Raw genomic sequence first — 20737 nt, 5'->3', positions numbered from 1 at the left:
CTACACTGCCTGTGTAGATGATTTTCTCTTTTGTCCTCACGGTGGCTTCGTAGAGTGGGTGCTGTTCCCGAATGTACCCATTCGACAGGTGAGACGTCTGGGGTCAGAGAGGCGGTAACCGGCCCGAAAATCCAGACATGACTCTGGGTTTTGCTCTCAGCCCTGCTGTGTGCCGTGCTAGACTTCAGGCCTCAACCCTGTGACCTCCCTGCTCGAGATCCCAAATCTGCCCAGATTTCTGATCCCGATGGGGCAGAGCCTGGCCCTGGCAGAGACACTGAGGTTAGGGAGTACCCATGGATGCTCTGATGCTGGCCCTGGGCCTCGGGGGTGACAGTGATGAGGAACTGGGTGCACACATGAGTGGGGCAGCCGGGCCTGGCCAGAGAAGCAACACATACGTGCACAGACGTGTTTACCCACGTACGCGTGTGCACGCACGTGCACACATTGCAGGCAGGCATGTTGACGCCCCAGGCAGCGGAGGACCCTGACTCTGGGCCCTGCTGACCCGGGCAGGGCCCCGTTGTGATGCGTGCCATGACCTCAGAATGCCACGGTGGGTGGGGAGGAGGGAAGGGTCCTCAGAACACACCTGGGGCCTAAGCTGGGTCCTGATGGTCACTGTGGGACCCACTGGACACACACGGTCCCTTGTCTGGGAGTGGCACGGGGAGCCTTCTGCCCTTGGGCAGTTGTGGAAAGTGAAGGAGCCCTGGAGGGCTGGCTCTGGGGAGACTATCTTCCCTTGTGTTCGAAGGGGTCTAGGCACTGGGCTTCTCCCCAAGTATTTCTTATTCTGTCTGGCCTCGCTTTCCTTTTGCCCTGAGTATTCTCAGGAGGGACGGTCCATCTAGATGTTCTCCAGGAGCAAGGACCCACTGTTCTTCATCATTGACCCAGGAAAATGAAGCCCCCTCCTATAGGGACAGCTCAGAATGGTGGAGTCCACAGTCCCTCCCCGAGAGATGTGGTTTCCATGAGCGCAGTGGCTGCTTTGGAGACAGTAGATCATTTTCATCCCTCATCCCCAAAACCAAACACACTCCCGCTCAAATGGCGTTATTCCTAAAGCAGCTTCACTGGTTAGACCGAAGGGCCACGGTAGCCCAAGTGATGAGCGAGGTAGAACGGAGCAGTCAGGAGAGACCTTGTTCCCCATAGGAAACTGGGCATCTCTGTGGCCCTGAGTATCCCAGGAGGCTGATCGTACAGAGACCTCTGGTGCCTGACCCCAGTTCGCATCCACAACCCTGGAATAGCCCATCACAGGCCCTTCACCCTTGGCAGGTGGACACCGTTCAACCTGCTGGGGCAGGTATGTGCCCGTTTCATGGCATAAGGGGAAAACGGGATTCTCTGTCCAGGTCCCACTCTTCTCGAGTCCTTGGGAAGATGCTCACCCCTGCTTGCGGCTTCAGACTGCAGAGACCCATGGAGGTGTGGGCCATGGGGTTTGGCCCCTTTTTACCAGAGTGCAATGGTGGAATGAAGGTTACACAACCAACCAGCATCTGGGAGCCCGGTGGGAGCGGTTCAGGTGTTCTCCGAAGCTGTCGGGTACAGTGTAACCTTTAGCCAATTTTGTCTCACAGGATGAACGTGGTGGAGGATGTAGATAGTTGGCGGGCGCAGGAGCGAGAGGACGTCATCAGGAAATATGAACAGGTACAGTTCGGTCTGCTTCTTGGAGGGAGGCCTCTTCCAGTGCGCCCTGGTCAAAGGGTCCTGGGTTCCCTAGGAGCACATGGCAGGGACGGGTGGCCAATACCCCCAGGCCCTTGCACCCTTTACCTTGGACCCCTCACCAAGGCTCCCTCTGGGTTACAGGGGCACCAAGCTGGGCTGCCAGAGGACAAGGGGCCTGTGCTCATCAGAATGTTCGAACACATGGATCTGTTTGGGATTGTGCAGTGAGTCCTCTGTGCTCCCCTCACCCCTAAAGCATCTGTCTCAGCTCAGGGATGGGTTTGCTTTTAGAAAGGCCTTTCTGACACAGGACATGTCTCGCCAGCTCGGGTCAACCTCCTTTCCAGGGTCAGAACTCCCCCCTGGCTCCCCTGCAAGTCCAGCCCGAGGTTGTTGTTAGGCCAGAGATGCAAGGCCCATCTAGGGAGCCGGTGGGAATGGAGACTGGGCAAGGTCAGGCCCCCGGGCTCTCAGCAGTTCTGTCGGCAAGTCAGCACAAGAGGAGCGGGGCAACCTGAGGGTCTGGCCCTGTCTACCAGGAGACAACCCCAGTGAGATCCAAGGGTTGTGGCCACAGGGTGAGGAGACACCTGGCCCAGCCTCGGGGCTGTTGTCCAGCAGGTCTCTCAGAGCCCACCTGCCCCTGTCCTCCCCCATTTCCCTAGAGCTACAGCCCTCACTGTCCCCATGGGGAAGGGAGAAAGGTGTGGGGACAGTGGGGGCCTTGGCCCTAAGAGAATGGGGGAGAAGATGGGCAGGGCCCCGCTCTAGGCATCTCAGGGTGAGGCCGGGGAGGCAGCAGGGCTTGTGACTAAAGACCCTGGGTCTGGTGCTGGGAAGGGATCTGGGGCCAGGTAAGAGGAGCCCAGCCTGGGGCCCATCCCTCAGGGATCAGAGGATGGAGAGACAGCGGATCCCAGGGGAAGTAGGGTGGGAGGGAGCTGATGAGCCGTGCCACTTCTGAAATGCAGGGTGTGTGGCTCAGGTGCAGGGAGAGGCAGGTGGATGCTGGGAGGTCAGAGCCTGCAAGAGCCTTGGGGCTGTCAAGTGGGATGGGCCCCTGGTGCACCCAGAGTACACCGGGCAGGTCTCAGGGCAGCCTCCCTTGACCCTGGCGGGGTGATGTGGCCAATCCCTGAGGGATTCCTGTCAGGGCCCGGTCGCCCACCTTGGGCGGCCCCCATCCCATCTCAAGGCTGACCTTTCTCAGCTCCAGCAGTAAGCACCACCTCGAGTCCAGGATGGGCAGCCCCATTGTGCAGCCTGACCAGCCCCCACGCCAGGGGCCCCGGTAACCCCGGCCAGGCAGTCCCCGCACTCCTTCTCCCAGGTCCTGCCCCTCCTGGGAGTCAGCCCCACAGGAAGGCCCTTGTCCTCCCTTCCCTGTGCCTTCTCCCGGGCTGAGCCCTGAGCTGGGTAGGGACAGAGCCAGTCCTTTCTGGGGGTCGGCTCCCAGGCTGGGGTGGCTCCAGGCCCTGTGCAGGTCCTCAGCGCTGCCTGGGTTGCCTTACAGTGAGATGGAGCTGCCTTCTCTGACTGCGCGGGAGGCAAAGGTAAGAGCCTGATGCATGGAGGGGCTGGTCCAGGGACGTAGGGACTGGGCGGGTGGTCAGTGAGGCAGAGGAAGCAGCCGGCCTGGGCGGTGGCGGGTGAGGGCAACACTCTGTCACTGGGAGGGGCAGCAGAGACCTGACCCCAGGTTGATTTAACTTTGGCAGTTTGATACAATTCCAAAGTGAGAACCACAGTCCTGGCTTGAGGGTGGCTGCCCGCTTGTGTCAGGACCCCACCGAGAGGCTGGGACCTAAGACTGGTGTGTCTGTGGCCCGAGGATGGCACATCCCGGGGTCCCAAAGCCAGCCCACTGGTGCTCATTTGCTCAAAGGCTCTCAGCCCTTAGGGTCTGCCCTTCCCTGGCTCCTTCCAGCTGGGTCCCACCAGGGCTCCAGAGCCCAAGACCCAGCATCCACGGGCAGCTCTGGGAAGCCCGGCAGCTCCACTAACTCCAACATTCCTCATTTGACAGCGAATTCGGCGGGAGACAAGGAGAAACAGCAAGTGGCTGGAGATGCTGGGCGAATGGGAGACGTACAAGAACAGTGAAAAGGTAATGTGTGGAGGGAGAGGCCCCCGGAAGCACTCTCTGCAGAGACAGGGGACAGGCACCCATGGCTGTGGCCTGGCACCGTCAGCCTCTCAGAGGGCGGGTGGCACACTGTCCTCGCCCGGAGGACTGCAGGCCTGGTCGCCAGATTGCCTGCCTATTCGTGCAAGCGTCACCTTGCTGGGAGGGAATCTGAATCTAGGGCTCGGACCACCTGGAGTTCAAGGCTAGGGATGTCCTGGTGACCCCAAGGAAGAAAAAGGTTCAGATCAGAGTTTCAACTCTGAGTGTCCATCCACTCTTTCAGTCCTGGGAAGGGAGACCGTGTCCCAGCTCGATCTCACCTCTACTGAGGAATCATGGGGCCAAAACCGACAATTCCCAGAATCCCCGGGCTCTGGTCCTCACTGGGGTCACCCCGTGGCCTGTGACACCAGACTGTTTTCTGCCCACAGCTCGTAGATCGCATATACGAGGGAATTCCCACGAACATCCGGGGCCCGGCGTGGTCAGTCCTCCTGAACATTCAGGAAATCAAGTTAAAAAACCCCAGCAAATACAAGGTACGCTCAGCCAGAGCACAACAAACAGGACAAGCCGTGTCAGGGGTCCAGGTCTCCAGCTGGAGGGAACGCCAAGCCCACCCTGGGGGGTGGGGTGAGGGGGAAGGTCAGATGAACACCCTGGGCACAGATGGTGATACAGTCACCACAGACAGAAAAACTCGGCTCTGGTGACCCTCCCTGGCTTCAGTAACAAGCCAAAAAGCAGCTTTCTGCAGAAGGAAGCCTTCTTTCCCAAAGTGCTGACTGTGGGCCGACTGCCATTTGGGGCAGGGAGTCTTCCATCTGTTCTGAGGCTGCTTCCTTCTCTTGGCCCTGCCCTACAGCTCGTGAAGCAGAAGGGCAAGAGGTCATCTGAACACATCCACCAGATCGACCGGGATGTTAGCAGGACTCTCCAGAACCATGTCTTCTTCAGGCATCGATATGGAGCCAGGTAAGCCTACGGGAGCCACAGGGTCCCAGTGGAGATGGGGTGAACGAGAGGGATGGGGACTTCCCCGGAGCAGAAGCCAGGGTCACCCAGGAGGGATGACAGAGCTGCCAAGAGCTCTCCTGGCCCAGGGAGCAGCCGGCACCATGAACCGAGCACCTCCCTGTCTCCAAGCCCTGGGCCAGGCTGGAACATGTGGGGCCGGAGCCCAGGAGGATCCTGAGGAGACAGAAGACAGCAAAGAAAATCATGCACAATGGTGAAAGGTGCTCTCCCTGACCCACGGGGACCCGTGGTAGGACCCACGGGAGGGTGGCAGGATGGAGGGCCCATGAGCCTACCCAGACAACACTGACAGCACCAAACGCTGGGAGAATTATGGGCCCTGGAAACTCTCATCCAGGTCTGCTGGGAACATGACACGGCACAGCCACGTTGGCAGCCAGTTGGGCAGTGGCTCACAAAGCTCAATGGACTTGAACCACGTGTCCCCAAGGTGTCACAGATATGGAACCCACTGATTTGGAAACTGACATCCACATGAAACCTGCATGCCAGGTTCACTGCTTGATTCACCGTCACTCACACAGCGAGCCTTCGGGGACGGCCTTCAACACGTCGTGGGGAGAGCAAGGCTGGTCCTCCCTTCAAACAGAAGACCCAGTGAGAAAAGGGAACGAGCCAGTGATGCCCACACGAACGTGGGTGGATCCTAGATGCATTTTGCTAAGGGAAAGAAGCCAGACCCAATAAGCTACCACAGTAGCATTCCCATTCCTAGGCCATTCTGGAAAAGGCCAAACCACAGGGACTGAAAAGCAGTCTGGGTGGCCAGGGGCTGACGAATCGGGGAGAGGCTGGGTGCATAGGGGCCACTCTGGAGACTTGGAGGATGAAGGAGTCACTCCAGGAGGGGCTGGAGCGGTGGCCAGGAGACTCCGCACGTTGGTTTGGAACTGTGGAGAAACTGTACACCCAGAGACTGAACTGGCATGTGCGCAAACTGAAAAAAAAAAAAAAAAAGAATCATTCAGAGTGAAAAGGATCGGTCAACTCACTACAACTGGGCTATTTGCATGTCACGGATGTGGATTTTACTGAAACATTTCTTCAACAGTCTCAGGCCCTGAAGAGCTCACTGCTTATCTGGTGAATCATCTGAACCTGAAATGGGATTTGTCGTTAGGATTTGTAGACAAAGTGAAAGTAACAGCGTCTGCACAAACCAAACCATAGCCCCCTTTCTCTGTTTCCTAGGCAGCGGGAACTCTTCTACATCCTCCTGGCATCTGCGGAGTATAACCCGGTGAGTATTCCCGGCAGTGAGGTTCCCGGGCCGTATTTCCACATTCACAGGAGTGGGTGTCTGGTGGGGGTGTCATTGCTTCTTTTAAAGTTAGTATTTGTGACCCACCAGGTTATAGGAGGTAGGATTCCAGCTCCCCGCTGGCATAAACCTCCAAGCAAGGGGGTGGTCTCAAGGGGTCAAGCTGAGACACAAAGGAGTTGGGGCCTGGACTCCTGGTGTCACCTGGGCCTGACCACCACTTCTCAGAACAAGAAATGACGCCCTCCTCCTGGGGCTGCCCCAAAGCCTGGGAGCTTGGCAGCGTCACACGCAGGATGGTGGTCTCAGGAGACATTTTGGACAAGGTGCTGAAGTGCCTGATGGACTTGGCTCTTGTCATGAAATGAATTTGCATCCTGAGGAAGCCTCTTCATCAGAGGAAGCCTGTCCAGTCACCTCTGCCCTCTCCAATGACATGAGTCCTCCCAGGTGACCTCAGCCCTCCCAGCTGATGTCCTTCCATGGTGACTCTGGCTCTTGCAGGAGGTGGGCTACCACAGGAACCTGAGCCACATCGCCCCCTTGTTCCTCCTGTATCTGCCTGAGGAGGACGCATTCTGGGCACCGGTGCAGCTGCTGGCCAGTGAGAGGCACTCCCTGCAGGGTAGGTGAACAGCTGCCCCTGGGGCCTCACGCAGCCAGACCCGGGGACGGCCACCGTGGCCAGGTGATCTCGGCTTTCAGCCAAGGCACTCTCCTTGTGTCGCCGGCTCGTTGGGAGCCTTTAGGACGTCTCTGCTGAGGGTCCCACAGGAGTCCGCAGCCGACCCCCACAGCCCAAGTCAGACACCTTTCAACCCCATCAGCAGAGGGCATCTCATCCTCCCCGTGGCCACCCTCTGTGTCCCGGAGCCACGCCCTCCGGCTCTGATTCTGTGCAGCTGACTCTCCCCTCCCTGAGAGTCCTCCTGCCCTCCAACTGCCAGGGCTCCCGCTGCCCTTGGTGCACACGAATGGGCCGAGCAAGCCCAGGTGGCAGCATCTCCCCATCCCGTGTCCCCTGGCCCGACCCCACTTCCAGGAGATGACCAGGAAGCCCAGTACCCACGCTGTTCTGGCCACCCTATTGTGACCTCACAGTCAGCCTTGCCCTTTTTGCACCCTGGCCCAGGAGGCCTCCAGGGGAACCTCCAGCCAGGCTCCAGGGGATGTTCCCGCCCCACCTCCCCAGGGTAAAGGCCGCATGGTGGGGTCACCAGATGGGAGGGTGGGAGGTCTTCAGGTTTGGGAGCCTCTCAAGCTGTCCAGCTCTTGCAGCTGATGGCTCCACATCTTGGGAGAAGGCTCTGATTTCATGATGGGCTGGGGGCTTCTCAGGATTCCACAGCCCAAATGGCGGGACAGTCCAGGGGCTCCAAGACCATCAGGAGCATGTGGTACCCACGTCACAACCCAAGACCATGTGGCATCTGGTGAGTTTATGGTCCCCTCGGCTCTTCCCCAGAGGCCCTGCATCCCGTGGGGCTGGAGGAGCAGGGGGGCTGGAGCCCCTCGTGGGGCTGGTGACTGGCTGAGTCCCAGCCAGGGCCTGACCTGGGATGCCGGGTTCTGCATGGGCTGGGAGTTGGTTTCCTTTCCTGCCCTGGAGGAGACAGAGGCACAGGGATGGGGCCCCAGCTCCCGCAGAGCAGGGCAAAGGGCAGTGTGTCCACCGAGAGTGCGGGAAGGGGACGGTGTGGCGGGGAGCCCTGGACACTGCCCAGTGTTCTGCACTAGGCATAGGTTCTTCAGAGGCCCTGGAAGAGGGAGGTTTTTAGGGCAGCCCAGTGGCCTGAGCACCTCTGTTGCTCCCATCAGGACCAGGACATAGACGCTGGTCTATGCGGGCAGTGTTTCTCGTTAGGCTGGCTTCTCCGGATGTTAATGAAGGTAAGGTGGCATAGGGAGACCCTGGCTCAGGGACCCTCGTTGCCCTGCAGTGCCCTGCTTCCTCAGTCCGGCAGTCTGGTTCACCCCAGCCCACAGGAGGCTCAGGCGGGTCCCCGAAGGACACGCAAGCAAAACCCTCTGCCTAAGAGGGGTCATCCCAGGGCAATGGCTGGGGCTCAGGCCCAGCCTCATGGGCAGACTGCGCCAGGACCCGACTCGAGAGGGCTCAGGGAAGCCTCAAGCGCTGGGCAGGCCCCTCTCTCCAGGAGCCACATCTCCACTCATATGAGTGCCCCCCATGAGGAGCTGCAAGACCTTGCCTGACCCAGCGTCCTGGAGGGCCCAGGCGACGCTCATGGGGAAGGCCACTGACTCTGGGGACTGAAACCCCAATGGGCACAGCTCGAGCCACCAGTCCCAGCCTGGAAGGGCCAGGTTCTCCCACGCCTGCTGTCTCCACAGATCTCTCTCGGGCTGACCCTGCGCCTGTGGGACGTGTACCTGCTACAAGGAAAACAAGCACGGATGCCCATGACCACCATTGCGTTCGAGGTGCAGAAGAGTAAGTCTACGTGTGCCCAATGGGGCCTGGGGAGCCCCGGGGTCAGACCCCGACTGGCCCGAAGGCAGCTTCCTCACACTGTCCTCACGATCCCCTGTTCTGGCTCAGAGGGAGGTCTGGCCAGGTGGGCCGGGAAGGGCACTGTGACAGCGAGCCCATCCGCCACATGACCCAGATGAAAGTCAGGAGTGTGGCGGGCACTTCCCTGTCCAGATCGCCCCCCAGTCACAGCCTCCTGTGCACATCTGGACCCCGGGGGTGGCCACAAAAGGATCCAGCACCACCCAGTGAGAGGCTGAAGTGGCCACGGGGTATGGGCTGGCCCCCTCCCAGGGAACTCTTCTGGCCTGATGTCCACCCTGTCCCTAGAGCGCCTCAAGGAGACATCCAGTTCTGGCCTGTGGGCGTGCTTTCGGAGCCAGTTCTGCCGTCACTGGGCCAGGGATGATGACACGGTGCTCAAGCACGTCAGGGCCTCTGTGAACAAACGAGGGAGGAAGCAAGCGGACCTGCCACCCTCAGGTGGGCTCCAGTGCCGTGTCCCCTCCCATGTCACCCTCTGGGGCAGTCAACAGTGGGGGAGGGCCCGGGACCTGCAACCCTACTACCTGGGCCTTCCTCTTCACCTTTTCTTCCTCCTCTTCCTCCTGGACTCTAAGAAAGTACAGGAGGCCCACCGGTCCTCAGGGCAGGCACTCAGTGCCTGTGTACTGGACGTGTTGTGCACGCAGGAGGGGGATGTGGGCAAGACCCTCCCTCGAGCCCCCCCCACTTTCCACGGTGTCTGGCTCTCCCCCTCACAGGGCCCTCAAAGTTACTAGAGGAGCCAGACCCATTTGTGGGAGACCCCGCCTCTCCCTGCCAGCACCCACAGCCTCAGAGAGCAGCAGAGGCCCCTCACTCCTGCACGCTCCTCCAAGGTTGCCAGGACAACAAGCCTTGAGCCAGGGAGACAAGGGAATTGGGGGTCCCTGACCCCCAGAGCATTCAGGGAGAGGGCACAGGCGGGACTCCGGGCCCAGAGCCAGAGCCAAGAATTCAGCCCGATGTGGGAACAGTCAGTCCTGGCATGGACTGGGCAGCCCAGGAGGGCAGAGGGTGACCCACGTCCGGGCCCAAAAACCCACTGCAGAGACAGGTCCCCATGTGAGGTGGCAAGGGGCTGGGTGACATCCAAGGACCCTCCCACCTGAGTTCTGACTGGGGGCCGTATCCCAGGCCCAACAGCCCTGGGACGAATGTGTGTGGAAGGAAACCCACAGCCAGTCCCAACCCTGGGGGCAGTCCCAGGAGCCACCCGCCATGCCACGACAGCTTCCCCATGCCAGGGAGCGCATACCCCTCCCTCTGGGATCAGCAGACTACAGGCTTGTCCTCAGTGTCAGGCCACGGGGGCCACACGGAGACCCCGAGGACTACAGAGACGCAGGCAGGTGGGGCCCAGCCCGGAAAGGCCTGCATGGGCTCCCTGGAGACGCTGACCACATCTGCTTTCCTTTCAGCCAAAGCCGAGCAAGGGTCCTCGGCACCCGGGCCTGTGCTGGCTTCACGTGGCGGGAAGACCTTCTGCAAGGGGGACAGGCAGGCCCCTCCAGGCCCACCAGCCCGGTTCCAGCGGCCCATTTGGTCAGCTTTCCCGCCACGGGCACCTCATTCTTCCACACCCTGTCCTGGTGGGGCTGTCCGGGAAGACAGCTACCCTGTGGGCACTCAGGGTGTGCCCAGCCCGGCCCTGGCTCAGGGAGGACCTCAGGGTTCCTGGAGATTCCTGCAGTGGAACTCCATGCCCCGTCTCCCGATGGACCTGGATGTAGGGGGCCCTTGGTTCCCCCATTATGATTTCGAACAGAGCTGCTGGGTCCGTGCCATATCCCAGGAGGACCAGCTGGCCACCTGCTGGCAGGCTGAACACTCTGCCGAGGGAGTGAGATTGGCTCTCGCCGAACTGAACAATGTGGGCATGGACTTCCGGGCCCTGCAGTGCACCCAGCACTGATTCCGACCAGGACACCTCCTTCGCAGCTAGGGACGAGGAGCAGTGCACTCCCACCTCAGGGCCTTATTATTTAGTTAATAGGATTGTACTCATGTTACATCTCTCAATTTTTTTTTAAGAGATAAAGTCTCACTCTGTCACCCAGGCTGGAGTGCAGTGGTGCAATCATGGCTCACTGCTTCCTGGAACTCATGGGCTCCAGCAATCCTCCTGCCTCAGCCTCCTGACTAGGTGGGACTATAGGCACACGCCACCGTGCCTGCTAATTTCTTGGACTTTTCTCTAGAGACAGGGTCCACCCGTGTTTCCCAGGCTGGTCTCAGACTTCTAGACTCAAGTGAACCTGAACCTCCCGCCTCGACCTCTCAAATTGCTGGGATTACAGGTGTGAGCCACCACACCCGGCCTGAATTTCTTATGTGCCATGCTACTACAAAACGTCATTAGGGCTTCCTTCCCCTCCCTCCTTCCCTCCTTTCCTTCCTCCCTCCCTTCCGTCCTTCCTTCCTTCCCTCCCTCCCTCCCTCTCTCCCTCCCTCTGTGGCCCCGGCTGGAGTAAACTGGGCTCGCTGCAGACTCCCTGCGTCCGGCTCCCGTGATTCTCCTGCCCTGGCCTGCGCGCTGCCTGGGATTGCCGCCGCGCGCCACCACCCCTCCCTGGTTTTTCTCCTTTGGCTGGAGGCGCCGTTTCGCCATGTCGGCCAGGCTGGTCTCCAGCTCCTGACCTCCACTGCTCTGCCCGCCTCGGGCTCCCGAGGTGCTGGGACTGCAGAAGGAGGCTCGGTGTGGCCCGGGCTGGAGTGCGGTGACGTGGTCTTGGCTCGCTGCAGCCTCCGCCTCCCAGCCGCCTGCCTTGGCCTCCCAGGGTGCTGGGATTGCAGCATCTGCCCGGCCGCCACCCCGTCTGGTAAGTGAGGAGCCCCTCTGCCCGGCCGCACCCCGTCTAGGAAGTGAGGAGCACCTCTGCCGGCCGCCCCATCTGGGAAGTAAGGAGCACCTCTGCCCGGCCGCCCCATCTGGGAAGTGAGGAGCACCTCTGCCCGGCCGCCCCGTCTGGGAAGTGAGGAGCGCCTCTGCCTGGCCACCCCGTCTGGGAAGTGAGGAGCCCCTCTGCCCAGCCGCCCCGTCTGGGAAGTGAGGAGCGCCTCTGCCCAGCCACCCCGTCTGGGAAGTGAGGAGCGCCTCTGCCCGGCCGCCTCGTCTGGGAAGTGAGGAGCGCCTCTGCCCGGCCGCCCCGTCTGGGAAGTGAGGAGCGCCTCTGCCGGGCCACCACCCCGTCTAGGAAGTGAGGAGCGTCTCTGCCCAGCCGCCCCATCTGGGAAGAAGTGAGGAGCGCCTCTGCCCGGCCACTCATCGTCTGGGATGTGAGGAGCGCCTCTGCCCGGCCACCCCATCTGGGAAGTGAGGAGCCCCTTTGCCCGGCCGCCACCCCATCTAGGAAGTGAGGAGCGTCTATGCCCGGCCGCCCCGTCTGTGAAGAAGTGAGGAGCACCTCTGCCCGGCCGCCCCATCTGGGAAGTGAGGAGCGCCTCTGCGCAGCCGCCCCATCTGGAAAGTGAGGAGTGCCTCTGCCCGGCCTCCCTGTCTGGGAGGTCTACCACAGAGGCCAGAAGCAATGTGGGGGCTGGATGTGGTGGCTCACGCCTGTAGTCCCAGTACTCTGGGAGGCTGAGGCGGGTTGATCACTTGAGGCTAGGAGCTCGAGACCAGCCTGGCCAACATGGCGAAACATGAAAAACACAACTGTCAAACCAACCAACGAACCAAGCGACAACAAAACAGGTCTACCCTGGAGTCATACTCTAATTTTTTCTATTTTCCTCCCTTTCTGATCCTTTATCCCACTTTCTTTTTCTTCCTCTTCCTTCTCCTTCTTCTTTGTCAAATAGAGGATTGAGTTATTATCATTGATCCATACAAAGTCCCTCTCTCATTTATTTTCTTTAATTCCCACCCCCCATTTCTATTCCCCGTCTTCCCATGTGCAACCTTCCTAATATGTTTGATATGCATCTTTTTGTTAGTATGTAGTTTTAGAAAATGTTTATTGTTTTGTGTGCAAAAATAAATAAATAAATAAAATAAAAATAAAATTAAAAAAAAGTCATTATGAGGGGAAGTTGGATGGAAGGTGCAGGACGACGCTGTAGTGCCTTTACAATACTTCTGTATATCTAAAATCATTTCAACAGGAAACATTTATTTCAAAACGTGAAGGTGGTTCTCCTTCCATGAGTTTAAAGTACAAAGGCAGGCTCATGGTGTCATCAAAACCTTCACGTTTTGAAATAAATGTTTCCTGTTGAAATGATTTTAGATATACAGAAATATTGTAAAGGCAGGCCGGGCGTGGTGGCTCATGCTTGTAATCCCAGCACTTTGGGAGGCCGAGGCGGGTGGATCACGAGGTCAGGAGATCGAGACCTCAGTGAAACCCCGTCTCTACTAAAAATACAAAAAATTAGCCGGGTGTGCCGGGCGCGGTGGCTCACGCTTGTAATCCCAGCACTTTGGGAGGCTGAGGCGGGCGGATCACGAGGTCAGGAGATCGAGACCACGGTGAAACCCCGTCTCTACTAAAAATACAAAAAATTAGCCGGGTGTGCCGGGCGCGGTGGCTCACGCTTGTAATCCCAGCACTTTGGGAGGCTGAGGCGGGCGGATCACGAGGTCAAGAGATCAAGACCACGGTGAAACCCCGTCTCTACTAAAAATACAAAAAAATTAGCCGGGCGTGGTGGGGGGTGCCTGTAGTCCCAGCTACTCAGAGAGGCTGAGGCAGGAGAATGGCGTGAACCCGGGAGGCGGAGCTTGCAGTGAGACGAGATTGCGCCACTGCACTCCAGCCTGGGCGACAGAGCGAGACTCTGTCTCAAAAAAAAAAAAAAAAAAGAAATATTGTAAAGGCACTACAGCGTCCTCCTACACCTTCCATCCTGCTGCCCCTAATAATGACGTTTTGTAGTAGCATGGCACATAAGAAATTCAGGCTGGGTGTGGTGGCTCACACCTGTAATCCCAGCAATTTGAGAGGTCGAGGCGGGAGGTTCAGGTTCACTTGAGTCTAGAAGTCAGACCAGCCTGGGAAACATGGGTGGACCCTGTCTCTAGAGAAAAGTCCAAGAAATTAGCCAGGCACGGTGGCGTGTGCCTATAGTCCCACCTAGTCAGGAGGCTGAGGCAGGAGGATTGCTGGAGCCCATGAGTTCCAGGAAGCAGTGAGCCATGATTGCACCACTGCACTCCAGCCTGGGTGACAGAGTGAGACTTTATCTCTTAAAAAAAAATTAAGAAGGCTGGGCGTGGTGGCTCACGCTTGTAATCCCAGCACTATGGGAGGCCGAGGCGGGCGGATCACAAGGTCAGGAGATTGAGACCATGGTGAAACCCCGTCTCTACTAAAAAATACAAACCATTAGCCGGGCGTGGTGGCGGGCGCCTGCAGTCCCAGCTACTCGGAGAGGCTGAGGCAGGAGAATGGCGTGAACCCAGGAGGCGGAGCTTGCAGTGAGCCGAGATTGCGCCACTGCACTCCAGCCTGGGCGACAGAGCGAGATTCCGTCTCAAAAAAAAAAAGAAAAAAAAACAAAACACTTTATGAACAGGGCCACAGGTTTGCATGAGGCTTGTCAGTGGACCTCCAGGATGAAGACCAAAGTAATTGTACAATTTCTAGTGGAATAATTGACACTTAAGATCTTATTTATTTATCAAAAGACTGCTGTGAGGTATGAATTCTTAACCCCAATTTGCAGAAACTGAGACTATGCCTGACACCACAGAGCTAGGAAAAAGTGGGCATAAGATCCTCACCAAGTCTGACTTCCAAAGGAAGGTTTGAAAAGAAACCTCCTTGCTACCTGCCAAATCTCTGTAGAGCCAGCAGCCATGTTCACACATCAAACAGGACAATGACAATAGCACCACGAATAGCTACTCCTGGTCAGATGCCCTCATGAGCTCAACTCCTCAGGATGGGGACACTGGGCCCTGCCTAGGGGAAAGGAAGGGGGTTTGTAGGGGAAGCCCAGCCAGCCAAGCAACCAGAGATGGGAAAAACCTATTGGGAAGAACTTGCTTGCTCTAGCTGGGCTTTGCAAAACACAGGAAAAGATGAGCCTGCACAGACGGAAATGGTCTGGAATGGCTGAATGTTTCATGTAGAAATTTTATTTTATGATGAATACACTTGTGCCATTTCTTAGAATCATTTGCTTGTTTAATTCTAGTCTATCAAGTGATAATTTTGTTGATATTTAGAGGCTCCTCCTCTTGTTAATTTCTGTGGGATTTTTGGTTATATTTAATAAGGAAAATAATATTAAATGCCTAAGAAAAAAAAGAAACAAAGCCAATTATTCCTGAGAATGTTTAAATGTATTGAAGTACACTTGTTAATTGTTAGCATAGAACCTACATTTCATAATAGAAAACCTTGGACTTGCCAGTGGTAGCTGCTGGAATGAGGTGTTTGTCCAGTACATCCAGAACGTCGCCGCAGATTAACTTTAGCTCAGTCTCAACCTGAAAAAATAAAAGTAAATTTAAAAAAATCAGATCCTTGAAGTCTAGAAATTCTGTAAATTATTACACATTCTGTACCTCTGTTTTTGTGGAAGAGAGCTTAGTGTTACAGAGAATTCCTTTCCCTCTCCAAACTCCCTTCTTCCCTTTTGACACGAAAGCAGAGAAAAGCTGCCTGTCAGTTATCAAAAGTATCTTTTCCTTTCTCCACGTAATGAAGTGCTACACACACACACCACCCCCCACCCCAACACCCCCTCACAGTCCAACTGCAGAATCACCAATGACTGAAACTGAACATTGATGCTACTTGGTAAATGCTGGTCAATTACATGACTCTTTCACAAGGTAGCAACTATTGTGTCCATTTACTTGGGAAAACAGAAGCTAAGACATTTGCTCAAAGATCATCCCCTTAAAAGAACTGAATAAGCAGAGCTAGGATTTGAAGCCAGGCAGGGTGCAAGGGACAGAACAAAATTCAAACCCAGGCAGTTTCCCTTCAGTACTTAGATTCCTAACAACATTCAACAGGCAACCCTGGAGGGAAGGAGGAAGGGAGGGGAGGGAGGAAGGGAGGGGAGGGAGGAAGGGAGGGGAGGGAGGAAGGGAGGGGAGGGAGGAAGGGAGGGGAGGGAGGAAGGGAGGGAAGGAGGGAGGGAGGGAGGGGAGGGAAGGAGGGAGGGAGGGGAAGGCAACCAAACTTAGGAATGTGGGTGCAAATAAATTCACTGGTTTGGTGGTCAGAAGTTGAAGGTGTTTCCAACCTACGGCTTCCATTTTCACTGTAAAATGGGATAAAACCAACTACAGCTATTGATACGGAAGTGGTGGGGGTCACAGGTTTAAGAAGTATGATGGTTTTGAAATAACAAAATATGATAGTTTTAAAAAATAAAACAAAACCAATGAAAGAGAACAGCTGGACAGTAACAAGGGTTGCTATAAACATTAAATCAGACATGTATGTAAAGTGCACGGAACTTTATAAATGTTCACGTCCTTCTCCCCTCCTACCACCATCTTAAGTGGAAGAAATTCTTATATTTGTATCATCTGTAATTGCCCATCCTTCATGTTCAATTGTTGTTGAATTGGTTCTAAATCTTCACACATAGTAGGTGAGATACATTTTTTGAGCTGGACTGAATCCTTTCTGCAGAACTTTGCTGTTACTGTCAGAGGGGGTGCTGGTGCAGTGAGAAAAATGGTCGTTCTTGATACTAGACTAACTAAGCTTCAGAGAACCTGGATCCTCCAGCCAGGAAAAAGGATTGTGAACTTCCCATGTCATTCCGTCTGTCTCCAAGTCTCAATCTCCCTACCTGTTAAACCGGGATACCACACTCACCAAACCTACAAAACAATAACCAACATGACTGAAAGAGCTCTGTAAACGGTGTAGCATACAATCTCAAAGGCTGAACACATTGATGGAATCCTTTGGGGAGGTAATTTTTCACAGTATCAAGAACCATAAAAATGTTGAAACCTATTGACCTAGGCATCTCCTTCCCAGAAATATATCCTATGACAAGGGTTTCCACCCTTTTTCTACCCATCCACCCAAAACATCCCCACGGATGGCACATTCCTGGGTTTTGGACTAACGCCTATTAAGCTAGGATGGGAATCACGTACAATCCCTGTTTTGTTGCCACTCAACAAGATACATCCCAGTGAAGGAAGTTATTCTGGGAATCATCTGAATTAAGTGAATAATTCACCAAATGCAGTATTTCACTTATTAACAAATCGGTTGCAAGTTACACAACCCATCAAGACAAGCATTCAAGACTTGGCTGTTCAAGTTGAGAACAGCCATCCTTATGAAATAACTCAAAGGAATGAAGAACTGCATATACCTATGAATTAGGCTTATCAGTAATAATGATAGTAACAACATCAGCTCTTTCCTATCCATTCTCTCATTGCCTCCTCGTGAAAATCCTGTGTGGTGGACAGGAGGTATTTATACCTTCTGTTCTCCAGGTGGAACCATGGGTTTCTATTCACTCAAAATAATTTGACAGCCAACAGCCATGATGGATAGAGCCCTCTTATTTTTTTATTTCTTCCAAGAAAAGGGGGGTGGGATATGGGTACAGAACATGCAGGTTTGTTACATAGGTATACGTGTGCCATGGTGTTTTGCTGCACCTATTGATCCATCCTCTAAGTTCCCGCCCCTCACCCCCTACCCCCCAACAGGCCCTGGTGTGTGTTGTTCCCCTCTCTGTGTCCATATGTTCTCAATGTTCAACTCCACTTATGAGTGACAACATGTGGTGTTTGGTTTTCTGTTCCTGTGTTAGTTTGCTGAGGATGATGGCTTCTAGCTTCATCCATGTTCCTGCAAAGGGCATGATCTCATTCCTTTCTATGGCTGTATAGATTCCATGGTGTAGATATACCATATTTTCTTTATCCAGTCTTTCATTGATGGGCATTTGGGTTGGTTCCATGTCTTTGCTATTGTAAACAGTGCTGCAATAAACATGTGTGCATGTGTCTTTATAGGAGAATGATTTACATTCCTTTGGGTGTATACTCAGTAATGGGATCCCTGGGTCAAATGGTATTTCTGCTTCTGGATCTTTGAGGAATCGCCATACTGTCTTCCGCAATGGTTGAACTAGTTTGCATTCCCACCAACAGTGTAAAAGTGTTCCTATTTCTCCACAGCCTCTACAGCATCTGTTGTTTCCTGACTTTTTATTTTTTTTTATTTTTTTTTTGAGACGGAGTCTCACTCTGTCACCCAAGCTGGAGTGCAGTGGCGCTATCTCGGCTCACTGCAAGCTCCGCCTCCCGGGTTCACGCCATTCTTCTGCCTCAGCCTCTCTGAGTAGCCGGGACTACAGGCGCCTGCCACCACGCCTGGCTAATTTTTTTGTATTTTTAGTAGAGACGGGGTTTCATCGTGTTAGCCAGGATGGTCTCGATCTCCTGACCTCGTGATCCACCCTCCTCGGCTTCCCAAAGTGCTGAGATTACAGGCGTGAGCCACCGCGCCCAGCCACCCCCGAGAACTTCTTATACAACCATAGTGCGACAATCAAACCAGGAAATTGACATTGGTACAATACTCTTTTTTTCTTTTTTGAGACAGTCTTGCTCTGTCGCCCAGGCTGGAGTGCAGTGGCTCTCTCAGCTCACTGCAACCTCTGCCTCCTGGGTTCAAGGGATTCTCCTGCCTTAGCCTCTCAAGTAGCTTGAAGCACAGTTGCGTGCCACCATGCCCGGCTAATTTTTTGTATTTTTATTAGAGATAGGGTTTCACCGTGTTAGCCAGGGTGGTCTCAATCTCCTGACCTCGTGATCCGCCCACCTAGGCTTCCTAAAGTGCTGGGATTACAGGCGTGAGCCACCGCGCCCGGCCACAATACTCTTAATGAAACTACAGCCCATATTAGGATTTCACCAGGGCTTAGGGCAATGTCTGGCACATAGTGAACCTTACACAGGTGATAAGGACGTCACTACCATGATGATGATGATGAGGAAGATGATAATGATGATGTTGGACTTTCTAGCACAGCCAGATTGATCTGGTGCCTATTTTCAGAGCATGGCATGTTAGTTTCTATTTCTAAACCTTTTTTGGCCTTAGCTCCAAGGAACTGAAAGCCAACATGGTTGCCTGGACAGTGGGAAGCCATGAGTAGCTTTGGAAGCCTGGGGGGCCAGGTGCTAGTCTTTGCTTTCTGAAGATAACACCCTGTCAAGGACTGTTCACAGTGGGGACAGCCTGACAGCGCTTAAAAGTCACCAGAAGTGAATGAGAATCAGAAACATTGATGCGTCTGAGCATGTGCACAAAGCAAACACGGTTCTCAGGACTCGCATTCCTTCACCCACTGAATTCCCACAACATCCCTAAGAGGGAAATAGTTCACCGATGAGGAGACCGAGGCACAGAGCAGTTATGACACGTCCCCGAGGTCACACAGTCAGAACAGTTATGGCATGTCCCTGAGGTCACACAGAGCAGTTATGGCACGTCCCCGAGGTCACACAGTCAGAGCAGTTATGGCACGTCCCCGAGGTCACAGAGAGCAGTTATGGCACGTCCCCGAGGTCACACAGTCAGAGACGGAACCAGGACTTGACCCCAGGCAGGCTGGCTCCAGGGCATCTGCAATGCTCCACCACCATGATGGAGGTCTGGGGCTCGTTCTCAGCTGTTCAACTCAGACCCAGACTCCACAGCAGGGCCTGGGGGCCAATCAGAATAGGCCCTCTCACCCTCAGGGCTAGGCGTAAGACCTGAACCTGAAGCACCTCCCGCTCAAACAAGCAGCTCAGGAACCCCGAAATGCAGTGTGAGTAAGACCCAGGCCATACCCACGTCTGGCTGTCCCGGGGATGTCTGTGGTTTCCAAGAAGAAGCTAAGAATAAGAATAGGGGCTGCTTGTTAGGCAGCCCAGCAAGAGAGCACCTGTCAGCCGGAGCCTCCCGTGAAGCTTTCAGCAACGTTGTCAGCGGCATTGCCTCTTCCTCTGACCGGTCCCAGTCCAACCAAACCCAGCCAACAGGAAGCAGCCTGGATTGTGCTATCATTCAGTCAGTCGACAAACGCTGAGTCTATACTGCACACTCTGCACCTGATTCCCTACTGGAAACCAAGCTTCTTCCAGGGAACGGGGTGGGACAGGAACCGAGGGGTCATGTGCCCTGGGCTGGGCCGGAGAAGAGGGTCAGGACAGCCCTCCACTGCCAGGCCCGGAGTGTACCCTGCACCTGAGCCCGTGGTGATGCACCTGTCACCGCAAAACATTCTACAGTGATCAGGGGAACTTCTACCGTGATTTAGGCAAACGAGTGTTGGCTGTGTGATGGAGATGGTGATTGTGGTTTACACAAGATTCACAAACTCATCAATGTGGACTAAAGGACAATCCTAAAAAAATCAATTCTGCCCACAGATACCTGGTATGATCTGAGTCTTTCTCAACTCTAAAGCCAGAACAGATACTGCCCACCCTCTGGGGGAAGGATCCCTTCTCTCCCCAGTGCAGGTGGGACAACCTGGGGTGTGGCTCCCCTGCTCCCTTCTCTGCCCAAAGCATCCATCCATCCATCCATCCATCCAAGTTCTTGGGAGCACCTCCCGCTCGCCACTGGGGACTTTCTGGAAGCTGGGAGACGCTGGCCCGGGACCCAGCCAGATTATTCTCAATAGCCCCGTCTCTCAAAGGGAGGCAGTAGGCTGCGGGCTTCCCAACCCAGGGGTGAAGAACAAAGAGATAGGACAGCAGCACAAGGACCCAGCGTGCCTGCTTCCCGGCCCTGCGCTCGGCCGCTCCACAGAGAGGGCGACGCGCTGAAAACCTCCGGCCACACACCAGCAACCTCAGCAGCAGCTGCAGCCTCCTCCCCCGAGGACGGCTGGTGCAGGAGCAAGAAGAACAAACCCCGGTAACAACAGCCTCCGCTCTCACCTCCCAGGTGCTTCCTAGGAGCCAGGCTGAGGGCACCACAAGTTCGCTTCAGCCTCACGACCACCTTTGAGGCAGCCACTGTTACTACCCCCCGTTTTCAGATGAGGTAACTGGGGCACAGAGAGGCGAGTGGACCTGCCCACAGTCGCACAGCTGGAAAGTGGCAGGGCCCAGCTTTTGGCCACTCACTATGCCAGCCTAAAA

At 55.4% G+C, this 20737-nt stretch overlaps 1 protein-coding gene and 2 long non-coding RNA genes across 4 annotated transcripts; 2 read left to right on the top strand and 1 right to left on the bottom strand.

Moving 5' to 3' along the window:
* The first annotated feature begins 274 nt into the window (after positions 1 to 274).
* On the top strand, positions 275 to 11306 carry LOC134735287 (TBC1 domain family member 3G-like). 2 transcript variants are annotated; one of them, XM_063629689.1, is made up of 14 exons: positions 275 to 1318; positions 1596 to 1668; positions 1831 to 1913; positions 3203 to 3242; positions 3716 to 3796; positions 4249 to 4356; positions 4683 to 4792; positions 6047 to 6095; positions 6621 to 6741; positions 7455 to 7549; positions 8469 to 8568; positions 8938 to 9090; positions 10071 to 10509; positions 10550 to 11306. In XM_063629689.1, the coding sequence occupies exons 2-14, from the start codon at positions 1597 to 1599 to the stop codon at positions 10680 to 10682; spliced, it is 1584 nt and encodes a 527-aa protein (XP_063485759.1). In that variant the 5' UTR covers positions 275 to 1318; position 1596; the 3' UTR covers positions 10683 to 11306. The 2 variants fall into 2 exon arrangements, with proteins under 2 accessions (XP_063485759.1, XP_063485758.1); XM_063629688.1 differs by adding an exon at positions 7935 to 8006 and having other exon boundaries at positions 278 to 1318; positions 10071 to 10677.
* Positions 11307 to 14712: 3406 nt separating this feature from the next.
* Positions 14713 to 15284, bottom strand: LOC134735301 (uncharacterized). The gene is made up of 2 exons (XR_010118371.1): positions 14982 to 15284; positions 14713 to 14893 (listed from the first exon to the last, which is right to left on the bottom strand). It is a non-coding gene; the product is annotated as an uncharacterized lncRNA (long non-coding RNA).
* Positions 15285 to 19101: 3817 nt separating this feature from the next.
* LOC134735366 (uncharacterized) lies at positions 19102 to 20538 on the top strand. The gene is made up of 3 exons (XR_010118403.1): positions 19102 to 19413; positions 20018 to 20110; positions 20290 to 20538. It is a non-coding gene; the product is annotated as an uncharacterized lncRNA (long non-coding RNA).
* Positions 20539 to 20737: the final 199 nt, after the last annotated feature.

Source organism: Symphalangus syndactylus, chromosome 20 (genome assembly GCF_028878055.3).
Source record: "Symphalangus syndactylus isolate Jambi chromosome 20, NHGRI_mSymSyn1-v2.1_pri, whole genome shotgun sequence".
Lineage (NCBI taxonomy): Eukaryota > Metazoa > Chordata > Mammalia > Primates > Hylobatidae > Symphalangus > Symphalangus syndactylus.
The sequence above is the reverse complement of the archived record's forward strand: the minus strand, read 5'-3'. Positions and strand labels throughout refer to the sequence as shown.